Source organism: Microcaecilia unicolor, chromosome 3, assembly GCF_901765095.1.
Source record: "Microcaecilia unicolor chromosome 3, aMicUni1.1, whole genome shotgun sequence".
In the NCBI taxonomy this organism is placed as follows: Eukaryota; Metazoa; Chordata; class Amphibia; order Gymnophiona; family Siphonopidae; genus Microcaecilia; species Microcaecilia unicolor.
In genome coordinates this window covers 156,087,944-156,100,263 of record NC_044033.1, presented here as the reverse complement: position 1 = coordinate 156,100,263, position 12,320 = coordinate 156,087,944, and the positions used below count along the sequence as shown (strand labels likewise).

The 12,320-nt window shown below is 44.0% G+C and overlaps 1 protein-coding gene across 1 annotated transcript in view; it reads right to left on the bottom strand.

Annotated features, from left to right (window-relative positions):
• MTR (5-methyltetrahydrofolate-homocysteine methyltransferase) overlaps positions 1 to 12,320 on the bottom strand; it is a 345,546-nt gene that overhangs the window by 284,157 nt on the left and 49,069 nt on the right. The window contains 1 exon segment of the mRNA XM_030196515.1: positions 6,277 to 6,346. Within this exon segment, the coding sequence (XP_030052375.1) occupies positions 6,277 to 6,346 (70 nt within the window).

Sequence of the window (12,320 nt, the reverse complement as noted above, 5' to 3'; positions counted from 1 at the left end):
TCCAAAACTAATGGGGTGTGCATATTACTTGCCAACTCCCTATCCCCTATGATATATGAGGTGCTTAGAGATAAGGAGGGGAGGTACTTGCTTCTTAAAGTGGAGATTGAGCGGCAGCTTTATGCCCTGCTAAATATATATGCTCCCAATGTGGAGCAAGGTCATGTTTGGGGGTCACTAGGCAAAATTCTCCTGGAAAAAGCTGAGGGTCAGCTATTAGTGTGTGTGTGTGGGGGGAGGGGGGGTACTTTAATATGACCATGAATGTGACACGGGATAATATGGCCAAGGTGGTGGGTTATGGACGAGCAGACAGGAAGCAGTTGCTTAATTTGTTGTCACACTGGGATCTGGTGGATGTTTGGAGATTTTATCACCCTAATGAAAGAGATTATACATTCCCTCGAGGGTTCATGATTCCTACTCTCGCATTGATATGTGGCTGGTAGGCAAGGAGCTGGTAGCACAGGTGCAGGCTGTCTCTATTGAGGCGATGACCTGGTCAGATCATGCACCGGTCCTATTGACTGACGAAATGAGAGTTGTCAGAAGAGTAGGGTGTGGCAGATCCCAGAGGCACTACTGCGGGACCCCATGCATGCACAGCAGGTGTAAATAGATTTAAAAGAATATTTTGAATTTAATAACCCGGAGGTCTCTCCTGAGACTTTTTGGGAATGTCTAAAAGCAGTTATGCGGGGGAAGTCGATTGCCCTAGAAGCCAAATGCCATAGAGAACGGGTTCCAAGGCACTCAGCCATACTACACCACTTATCTACTCTAGAACAAGCACATAAATGTGGAGGGGATGGGGCATCATTGTTACCCTGGATTGATAAGCTTAGAACTGAAATTAGGGAGCTTGATTTAGCTGCTATTAATGAGAAATTGCTTGCTTTGTATCAGGAATATTTTGAAGGGGCTAACAGAGCTGGAAGATTGTTAGCCCATAAACTGAGTATGAGAACACAACGTAATATGATTTTTAAGATACGTGATTAGTCGGGTGATGAGCAGTGCTCCTCAGAGAGGATCAAAGAGGTTTTTGTGCAGTTTTATCGCCAGCGGTATCGGCTGGAGTGGGAAGCAACTTCCGAGGAGCTAGAGCAGTTCTTTGCGTGATTGGAGTTGCCAGGGTTGATTTCGGCAGAGGCAGATCAGCTCTCAAAACCCATAACGGAAAAAGAGGTTGACTGGGCTATTAGAGACCTACCCCAGGGGAAGGCTCCAGGCTTAGATGGCTTCACCTCTAAATTTTATAAACTATTTAAGGGTCACCTGGTGGGCCCGCTGGTTCGATTGTTACATTTTTTCACGGAGAGATCAGTGCTCCAACTCTCTTGGCGACTGGCCGGGGTGACCTTGATTCCAAGCCTGGGAAGAATCCCATTGAGTGTGGATCCTACCGCCCATTTTCCCTACTAGGGGTAGACTATACAATTTTCACCAAAATACTAGCCAGTAGATTACAGCGTTATATGCCCAATTTGGTATGGGATAATCAATTGGGCTTTATCCACGGCTGTCAGACATTTGATAACATAAGGTGGGTTTACCATATAATCTGGCAGGCTCATCAGAGACCCACACCTGCAGTGATTATCAGTATAGATGCAGAAAAGGAATTTGATAGAGTTTCTTGGTCATCTCTCTTCCAGGGTTTTGAAAGAAGTGGGCATTACTGGGTGGTTTTTAGCCTGGGTCCTGACCCTGTACACTCAATCCCTCGCGAGCTTGCGGATCAACATGACTATACAGAGTTCTGAGCTGGCCCAAGGTACTAGGCAGGGCTGTGCGCTTTCTCCAGTTTTGTTTGCCTTGGCGATGGAACCTTTGGCCCTGTTGGTCAGTATGTCGGACCAGATTGGAGGTATCCGATGCGGGTGAGTGCAGAACAAGATTCTTTTGTTCACAGATGATGTTCTGTTTACGCTTTCGAATCCCATGGAATCCCTACCAGCAGGAGGGGCTTGGACTTATTTGGGCTGGTGTCAGGATTTAAGATTAATAAATCTAAAGCGGAGGTGCTTGGACTTATTTGGGCTGGTGTCAGGATTTAAGATTAATAAATCTAAAGCGGAGGTGCTTAACCTTACGGTGGTTGAGTCAGAGCTGGGACAATTACAAAGGTGTTTTGCTTACAGTTGGGTGGTCAAATCGATTAGATATCTAGGGGTCAATTTAACGCCTACACTGAAGGGACTGTTCCCTGCTAACTATCCGGGGCTATTAAGAAAATTATGGGAAGATTTAGATAGATGGCATGGTTTGTATATTTCTTGGTTAGGCAGAGTATATGCCGCCAAGATGGTATTGCTTCCCAAGCTCTTATACTTATTTGCCTCCCCGCTCATTCCAGTACCCAACCAGTTCTTCAGGAAACTGCATAGATGTATTTTCCACTTCAGTTGGCAGGGGAAGCCACCTAGAGTGCAGAGACAGATGCTTTTTCAGCATTGGGGGGATGGGGGTGTCCAATTTTAGAGCATATTATCAAGCTGCTCAACTTAAGTATTTGGTGAATTCGCAATGTGATCGGCTGGGTCAGAGTGGAACAATCCTATTTCGAAGGAATTGTGCTGTGGGTTTTGCCCTGGCTCTCGGCTCTGCATTTTAGCAAGCTTATGCGCACTACTAATCCTATAATCAACCCAGGCCCTTAAAACTATGGCACACGATACACAATCGGCTCCTCCCGGGTCAAACTTATTTTATAGCTACCCCCAAACGCTTTGCTGAGGGGTTTACCCCGGGAAAGGAGGACCGTACCTATACACTCTGGGGAGGTCAAGGTCTATGTACACTGGGGCAAGTCTAGGAGGAGGGGGTACAGGTAGATTTTTCAGAGCTACAGGAGGAAAATGGGTTGGGTCGAAGGGGCACCTTCCCATACTGGCAATTGATAGATTTTATACAGCGTTGTTGCAGGGGAGTTGCAGCTTACGATTACACCACTTGAACAGGCAATGGAAGGGAGCAGTGGTAGGGGATGCATATCAGTTTTATAGAGCCCTACTAGAAAAGCTGCCTCCTCCTCTAAAATATGTGAAACAATGGGAGGACAACCTAGGCACCCAATACTCTGAACGGGAAGCGATATACAAAAATCTACTGAGAATATCTGTGTCTAGTAGTATCATAGTGAATGGTTATAAATTGCTGTACCATTGGCATCTCACCCCGGTACGCCTGAAAGCTATCTATGGGGGTGGGTCTGATAGGTGTTGGCGTAAATGCAGGGGTCAAGGCACTTCCATGCATATTTGGTGGTCTTACCCTAAAACACAGTTGTATTGGGGAGCAATAGCAGGTTGCGTATCAGAGATACTGGGAGCCCGAGTAAATCCAACTAGTGCTAGCTGCTTACTCCACTTCGGGCCCAGTGAAATGTGTGTGCAAGACCGCTGACTGGCTCATTATATATTCACTGCTGGGCGCTTGCTGTTAGCTTCAGCTTGGAAGCAGCAGGAGGTACCTTCACGCCTTCAGGTTCAAAGCAAGGTAAACTTTGTATACCTTATGTCTAAACTTACAGCCCTTCGCAGGAATAGACTGATGCAATTTCATAAGACTTGGGAAGCTTACATAGGTTGGATGGAGAGGTCACTTGTGCCACCATTAATGTGATGGGGCCTTGCTGAGTTTGGAGGGGAAGGTTTGTATTGTTCACAGGGAATCAGTTCATGATGTAGGGAACAGTGAGTGTATGTGAAGTGGGATGGAGAAGCCCACAGAAACCCTTTGTGCATCTCTCACTGAATACTGTGCTTGCTAAACCGGATGGACCCAATCCAAAACTCACATTGCTGGCCCGACAAGTTCTGTTCATTGGGCCCTTTGTCAAACGCTTTCTGAAAATCTAGATACACTACAATAGCTGACTCACCTTTATCCAAATGTTTATTCATGCATTTAAAGAAAATAAGCAAATTAGTGAAGCAAAACTTCCCTTGGCTGAATCCACGTTGACTCTGTCCATTAAACCATGTTTGTCTACGCATTCAGTGATATTATCCTTTATAAAAATTTTGCCCAGCACTAGTTAGGCTCACTGATCTGTACTGTTCCCTCAAAGCTGAACGAGAGACCTCCACATATAGTCTCGCAGTGGGGGGAAGGGGGTGTTCTTTCATTAGAACATTTTTCCAATAATGAGGGGCACTTTCTAGCCCTAGTGATTGAAAACACAATACTGAAGTACACACCTCACACCCCTGCAGAAATGCAGTTGGAGGAATCCTTTCAGCTTAGATGGAACAATGATGGTCAGTAATTTTTCCGGATCACCCCTGGATCCCTTTTTAAAAATAGGCACTACATTGGCCTCCAATTTATGGACGATTTTAACGACAGATTGCTGTTAGTTCTGTGTTTGAGTATTTCATATTAACAGCCACTGACAGTTCCTCCTCTCAGGAAGAGTTAATCACAGGCACATACTCACTCTGTATGTACAGAATCCCTAATCCAGCTCTATTCAACTGTAGGTGATTTATCTTGTCATCAACTGTATTAAATGAATGAAGAACTGGCTTAAGAATTGGAGTCTCCTCTTTGATAATAAGCAGCCTCAGGTTTAACTCTATGAACATATTCAGTACAGGAATGCTGGGTATAGGTCGGAATACTAATAAAAACCAGCTTATTACAAAGCTAACCTCAATGTAAAAGTGTATTCACAACATACCGTGACCTTTGAGTATTACAGACAAAAAAAAATGCACAGCATGACACTTCTTCTTGTGGTTAAGGCATGTTTTCCCGGGGCTTGAGGAAGGTATTACTTCCCATGGTACACATAACATATAAAAACATAAGCGTAGTCATACTGGGTCAGACCAATGATCCATCTAGCCCAGTATCCTGTTTCCAACAGTGACCAAGCCAGGTCACAAGTAACTGGCAGAAACCCAAATCTTGGCAACATTCCATGCTACCAATCCCAGGGCAAGCAGTTGCTTATCCATGTCTGTCTCAAAAGAAGACTATGGACTTTTCTTCCAGTAACTTGTCCAAACCTTTTTTAAACCCAGATACAATAACCGCAGTTACTACATCCTCCAGCAAAGAGTTCCAGAGCTTAACTATTCGTTGAATGAAAAACTATTTCCTCCTATTTGTTTTAAAAGTATTTCCATGTAACTTCCTTGAGTGTCCCCTAGTCTTTGTACTTTTGGAAGTAAAAAATCAATTTCCTTCTACTCATTCTATACCACCCAACAGAGCCAGACTGAACCCAGAATTTTTGATTTGTGCCGAAACCGAATCTGTGTCCGAAATTGGCTGGTTTTGGCATAAACTGAAACCGTACACAAAAATGCCCACCCCAACCAAAAAAGCTCCCCCTCACCCAACACCGGTAGGTCACCCTCCCTGGCGGTCTAGTGGCTCTTCTGGGGCAAGAACGAACCTCACTTATTCCTGCCCCATACCGTTGCACCAATGGAAATGGCTGCTGACACTTCCCGAAGCTATTTTACGACAGGAACCAGCGGTGTTCTTTCCTGCCCCCGAACATGACACTAGACCACCAGAGCTTGCTATGGTAGACCCAGGGAGGGCCTACCTGTGTCAGGTCGGGTGGGGGGGCAGGGATTAATCGCAGTGAGCGGCAAAAGTGATCACAAGGGGGGGGGGACCCTAAGTTTTAGTTTCAGCTGAAAATGCACAGCCACTTTCGGCCAAAACCTGAACCCGGATTTTGGGTCGGTTTCTGTACCAAAACCGAAATTCAATCGGCCTCTAGTGCCCAATATTGTAAGAGACTAAGCAATAAGCAAAAATGTTATAATAGGGACTTTGGGGGTTGAAGGTTGTTTAATGCAGGTAAAGAAGGGTGATGTCTGCTATTTATAAATAAAAGTTCATCAAAAAGTTTGACATGTTTGAGGCTGAAGTCCTTGTCTACTCATAGTGCTAGTGTTCCTGCAGTACACCCACCAACAGGTTCTGGTGGGAAGAGCAAAACTGGGAACCTAACAGCAGAGGTGGCCAAAGGAAATCGAGACTTGAGCCACAGATGTCAAGTAATAAATCTTTATTAGCTAGCTGATCCGACATTGCCATGTTTCAGCACAATGCCTGCAATATGAAGGTAGTTAATCAACAAGCAACAATATCTTGCAATTGAAAAAAGTGCAGTGCTCTGTAGACCACAAATCTATGAGTCACAATTCTCTCTTTTTTTTTTTTTTTTTTCTTGTGTTGCTGGGAACACAGAAACAGCAATATGCAACACTACTTAAGAGTTCTGAAGACATAAAAGGGGTTGGTTACCAGTCTCAGCTCCAACCTCCTCAGCAGCTTTTCTGGCCAGTTCTGCTGAAATCTTGTTTAGCCGATACACCTACAATAAAAAGAGTTTACTTGAGGATGGCATGTGGGGATTTCTTTATATGGCACAACATTTTTCTGATCGCCACAGTTTCAGATCCTTTGTTTTTAAATGTTCTTTTCCCCACCAATCATATCAACAACATTTATCATACCATTTCCAAACACTTGTATCATGCCTCTGTTGAACCTTTACTCCACCCCTTCATTGCCCACCATCCTAAACCCAATCCATTTTCCCTATTCCAACATATATAGTTTACTTATTCTTATAAACCCCCTACCTTCACTATCCTTTTCCACTCCTCAGCTTCAGCACTATATTTTTCATTCCATAGATCTGAGTTTTTCCAACTGTCTAATTTGGCTCAATCTAATTCTCCATCATTAAAGGTTCCATAATTTTGCATCTTGCAGCCACTATACCTCTTTTTATTAATCTCTTTCCCCCTTTCATCATATGCTGACGCTAGTGATCTTGGACAGAGTTCATGTCTAATAATTCCCAAGATATTACAAGGTTATTGATATGTTGAATACTTCAAAATAGTCCATTAATACAGGCTCTACTATTTATTTATTTAGATTTTGCTCACACCTTTTTCAGTAGTAGCTCAAGGTGAGTTACATTCGGGTACACTGGATATTTCTCTGTCCCAGGAGGGTTCACAATCTAAGTTTGTCCCTGAAGCAATGGAAGGTTAAGTGACTTCCCAAGATCACAAGGAGCAGCAGTGGGATTTGAACCGGCCACCTCTGGATTGCAAGACCGGTGCTCTAACCACTAGGCCACTCCTCCACAAAGTGTTCGTCAAAAAGTGTTTTAAAAGCTTTAAAACTAGACATAGCCCCTCCTATGACTAAATTATTAATTACAAACTAAACATATAAACACAGGGGTACTGGTTCCAAATCTTCACAATAAATCCTATATATATATAGAACTCAGCTCTCCAAAAAGTCAAAGTATATCTAATATGAGGAGGAAATCGCCTCAAGAAAAAGCCCCTCCCAACATTACTTAATATATGAAACGCCCATGATGATGAAGCACAGCCTTTGTCCCATATATTAAGTAATGTTGGGAGGGGCTTTTTCTTGAGGCGATTTCCTCCTCATATTAGATATACTTTGACTTTTTGGAGAGCTGAGTTCTATATATATATAGGATAAATTATTAATTATTCATTTGAGACAGAGAAGTTCCTTCATTACGAAAAAGTGCTGCTGTTAGGCCTTTGCTGAAAAATCCTTCATTACATCCAAATAAAGTTCAGAACTTCTGTTCTATTTCTAATCTTATGGTTTTTTTTTTTTTCAAAAGTGATGGAAACGTGAATTTCCATCAACTGACGGATTTTGTTGAGCCGATTTTGTTGGCTTTCATTTAAAGCATAGCACAGAAACCTTACTGATTAACACCTAATGAAATACAGTTGGGCTTTGATAGAAACAAAAGGATTTTTTTTTGTTTCACTAGAAGCTGCTGCGTGTGATACTGTAAATCAGAAGATTTTACTCTCTCGATTGGTCTCATTTGAAATTTCTGGTAAGATACTTTTATGGTTTAGGTCATATTCTGCAATCAGTTTCAAGCTGTACAAACTCAATCTAAATCGAATTAGATGTCTTTGGGTTCAGGCATACCACAAGACTCATCACTGTCTTTTTTGTTAATCATGTATGTTTATGTTTATTAATAAAATTTTATATACCACCTAGCCAATATAGATAAAGGCAGTTTACTATAAAAAAAAAATTCAAATAGAAAGGAATGCAATTTAATTCAATAGGAAACACCTGATAACCAACACCTAGGTTTGCTAAAAGCTTGCACACTGGTGAATGTTATCGGTTTTACACTGATGGTTTACAATTTTATTTTCCCGTACCCGAGAGGATACATGAGGGGTTTAAATTGATCAAACTTTATATGCATACAATTTAAGCATAGATGTTTTTGAATGTCACAAAAACACAAAGGGGCCCTTTCACCAAGGAACGCTGAAAAACGGCCTGCAGTAGTGTAGATGCATGTTTTGGGTGTGCGCAGAATCAATTTTCAGCACACCTGTAAAAATGCTTCTTTTTTAAAATTTTTGCCCACAATGGACGTGCGGCAAAATGAAAATTGCCACGCGTCCATTTTGGGTCTGAGACCTTACTGTCAGTCATTGACCTAGCGGTAAGGTCGCACACGGTAACCAGGAAGTAAGTAATGGTCTATGCGCATAAAATGCTAGTTACCGCCCATGCGCCAGAAAACAAAAATTTTCTGGTGCGCGTAAAAAATGAAATTACTGCACAGGCGGTAACTTGGAATTGCTGCGCATTGGGCGCACATAGGCACTTACGTGGCATAGTAAAAGGGCCCCAAATTTTTCGGTTATGACATAGTGATCAAGTACCACTCCCTTTAAATTAATTTTGAGGGTATTACGCTATCTGTTCTGACTTCAGTTAGAAGTCTGGGTGTGATTTTAGATTCTTCCTTATCTTTTAAATCACAGATTTCTATTAAGGTAAATGGTGGTTACTCCTCCCTATTCTCTATTCAGAGGGGGACTAGGCAGGGCTGCTCACTTTCACTTATGTTATTTGCATTATCGATAGAACCTTTCGCCTATAGGATTAGCCTCCTGTCCGATATCGGGGGGATTTGGAGAGGGGGAAGGGAGCATAAAATAGCTCTGTTTGCAGTTGACGTTTTGTTTTTTTGTGAACTCACCTCTGTTGACCCTACATATTATTTGAGAGCTGAATAGCTTTGGGCAGTTGGTTTTTAAGGTTAATTCTGATGTCAGAGTTTTTAGGGGTTACTATTACAGAGTGGAGGAGGCGAGGTTGTGGCTCTCTTTTGCTTTTCGAAGGGCCACTGTAAGCTTCCGCTACATGGCCATCCAGATTCCTAAAGATTTATCTAAACTTCATGCTCTGAATTATACACCTTTGTTGCTGCAGTTACATCGGGAACTGGTGGGATGGAAAGAGGGATGGCCGTCGTGGTGGGGCAGAATTTTGGCGGTAAAAATGAACTTATTGTCTCGCTTATTGTTTTTGTTTCTATCTTTATCCTTATTGGTACCAAGATCGGAGCTTCTGAAGCTTCAGTCTGAAATTTCTGGCTTTCTTTGGGGTGGTCGTAGGTCGAGACTAGCTAAGAAAGTAATGTGGGGTTCTACGGATTTGGGCAGGAGAGGTATGCCCAACTTATTATGGTATTATTGGGCGGCGCAGTTAAAGTTTGCTCATCACTGGACTGATGGGGCGCAGTCTCCTATCCATCTCCTATCACTATTTTGGAACAACATTTTGTGAAAGATTATTCCCTAGACGCTGCGCTGTGGGCCCCTCTTTAGGTTGGGCTTATAGGCGGTTGACCTCTAATCCATTTATATTTCATCTATCACTGTGGGGTTTCTTGAAAAACAAGATGCGAGGTTCGCGTGGTCCATCATTTGCACACATTCTTCAGGATCCGGGGTTTTTGGTGGGTAGGATGCATGCGAATTTTAAGGATTGGGCATGTCGAAGCGTTTTAGGGATTTTTTGGATGTGGGAGAAATGCGCTCTTTTGAAGAGTTGCGGGAAATGAATGGGCTGTCTCCTGATTTATTTCCTTACTTCCAAATTAAGCATTACATATCTTCTCAGGAGTAGTTATGTGATGTCATGTCTGTGGTCGTGACCACCCTCAGACTTACCTTGTTTCTGGGGGTCAGCTTCTTAGCTGGCTCCTGTCTCTTCTGCCTGTCCTTTGAGCTAGCTCTGGCTCTCTGTGCTGGCTGCTTCCAGCAGCATGACTCTAATTGCTTCACTATACTGCACCTGTGGGTGTTGCCAGAGTTAGCTCTCTGTGTATGTGCTGGCTGCTTCCAGCGTGACTCTAATTGCTTCACTACACTGCACCTGGGTGTGGGGAGCCTCTCTGTGTTTCACTGTGCATTCTGCCTGAGTGCTGTGCCTGTGACCTCATCAGTGAGGGCCTTCATAAGGAAGTGCTGTGCTGGCATTCAGGGCCTTTGCATGGTGTGTGTTCTATGCCTACAGGCCGTCAGGTTAGTGAGTGCACTGCTGCGCTGCTACTTAGCCTTTCTCTGGGGCTCTTGCCCATCTGCTACTTGTGTCTGTGGACTGCCAATTCTCCCGTAGGGGGCTCTGCCCTGCTACTTTGTGTCTGTGGACTGTTAGTCCTTCTAGTGCTTGCTCTGTGTTTGGTGTCTGAAGCTTCCGCCATCTTCTCTCTGTCTGTTTGTCTGAAGCTTCCGCCTTGACCCTATTATCCCTGGTGAATTCCTCTGTCTGCTGCCTGCCCAAAGACTTGGTTAGCCCCTGCTTTATTCTTCTCTGTTAGCTGCCTGTCTCTGACTATTGCCTGAACCCGGATATTCTCTGCCTGCTGCCCGCCTCTGTCTATAGCCTGTACCCTGATTCTCTCTGTGCGTGTTTGCCAAGCTTGTCTGCATATCCCGAACCCCACTTCAGCCAAGCTTGTATGTAGGTCCTGACCCCTGCTTCTGACCAGCTTATGTGTCTACCCCGAAGCCTGTTTCTGCCAAGCTTGCTTGTATTTCCTGAATCCTGTCTCTGCCTAGCTAGGACGTATATCCTGAGTGTATATCCTGAGTCCGGTTTCTGTCTAGCTAGGACGTATATCCTGAATCCTGTCCCTGCCTAGCTAGGGGGTATATCCTGAGTGTATATCCTGAACCCTGTCTGCCTAGCCAGTGTGTACATCTTGTCTCCTTCGTCCGTCTTGTGTTTCTGGCTTAGTGGCTGCGTGCAGCTTCCAGTCCTAGTCTAGTTCTGTGCCTTGCCTCCCTCGTGTATCCCAGACCCAGGGTGGGTCCTCTGGATCTTCAGTTCCTGCAAATCCTGCCAGCCACCTGCACTCCGGAGCTCAACTCCAGAGGAACAGTGGCTAAGTGCAGGTGAAGCTGTTCCTGTTTCGTTTGTTCTAGCTGCCTGCCTTAGTACTACTCCAGTCCAGAGTTCCAGTCCTGTTCTTCTGTGTATCCAGTTACAAGGTGGTCTTGCCTGCCACTGTCGCTCCTCGGCAGAGGCCCAAGGGCTCACAAACTCGTCCTGCCTCAAGGACCTGACAATGCAAAGGCCCTCGAGAATCAGACACGTGATGATCCGGATGACACTGAGAAATTGTGGGGTTCCTTGGGGAAGTTAAAAGGGACTATAAAGCTCCTTTATCGCTTCCTTACAGGAAGCACTTTTGTTAAGTTCCCGCATATGAGGGGCTTGGGAGGGGGATCTGCGGTGTGAATTAAAGTGTGAATGAATGGAAGGTGGTGTGTATGGAAGTGAAAAAAAAGCATCTGTGTGTATTGATCAAAGAAAATGCATGGTAAAGTTTTAAGTAGATGGTATCACACTCCTGACAAGATTAAAGCTATGTTCCCTGGATCTACAGATTTGTGCTGGAGGTGTGGCAAAGCTATGGGCACTTTTTTCCATATCTGGTGGACATGCAACATATTGCAGTAAATTTGGCACGATGTAACTCAGTGCTTGTCCGCAACCTTGGGATTTGTGTGCCCTTGTGACCCTAAATGGTGTTTGCTTGGATTGGGTAATCGTAGGGGTCTAAAGTGGCAAAGCAGACTTAACGCCTCTGCTTCGCTGCAACCAAGATGGTGATTGCTGCACACTAGAAGAAGGGAACGGGTCCCTCCTTAAAGAGTTGAATCTTGAAAAATTAGCGGATCGTTGAATGGGCCGCTTTGACCCTACAGCTAAAGAATGGCTACACCTGGATCATATCTTGCAACAGAACTGAACGTGAGGGGAAGTGGGAGAGTTTCACATGGGGGGGGGGGAGGAAGGTGGTCAACACTGGTACTGCAGGTTCGACTTGTCTTGGGCAGCCGAGTGTGAATCGTCATTGATCCAAAAATCTGTTTTTGAAATTTGAAGCTAAGTAGCATTATTTTTTTCCTGCAGTGTTATTTAAACAAAAAATTCTTGAAAAATTA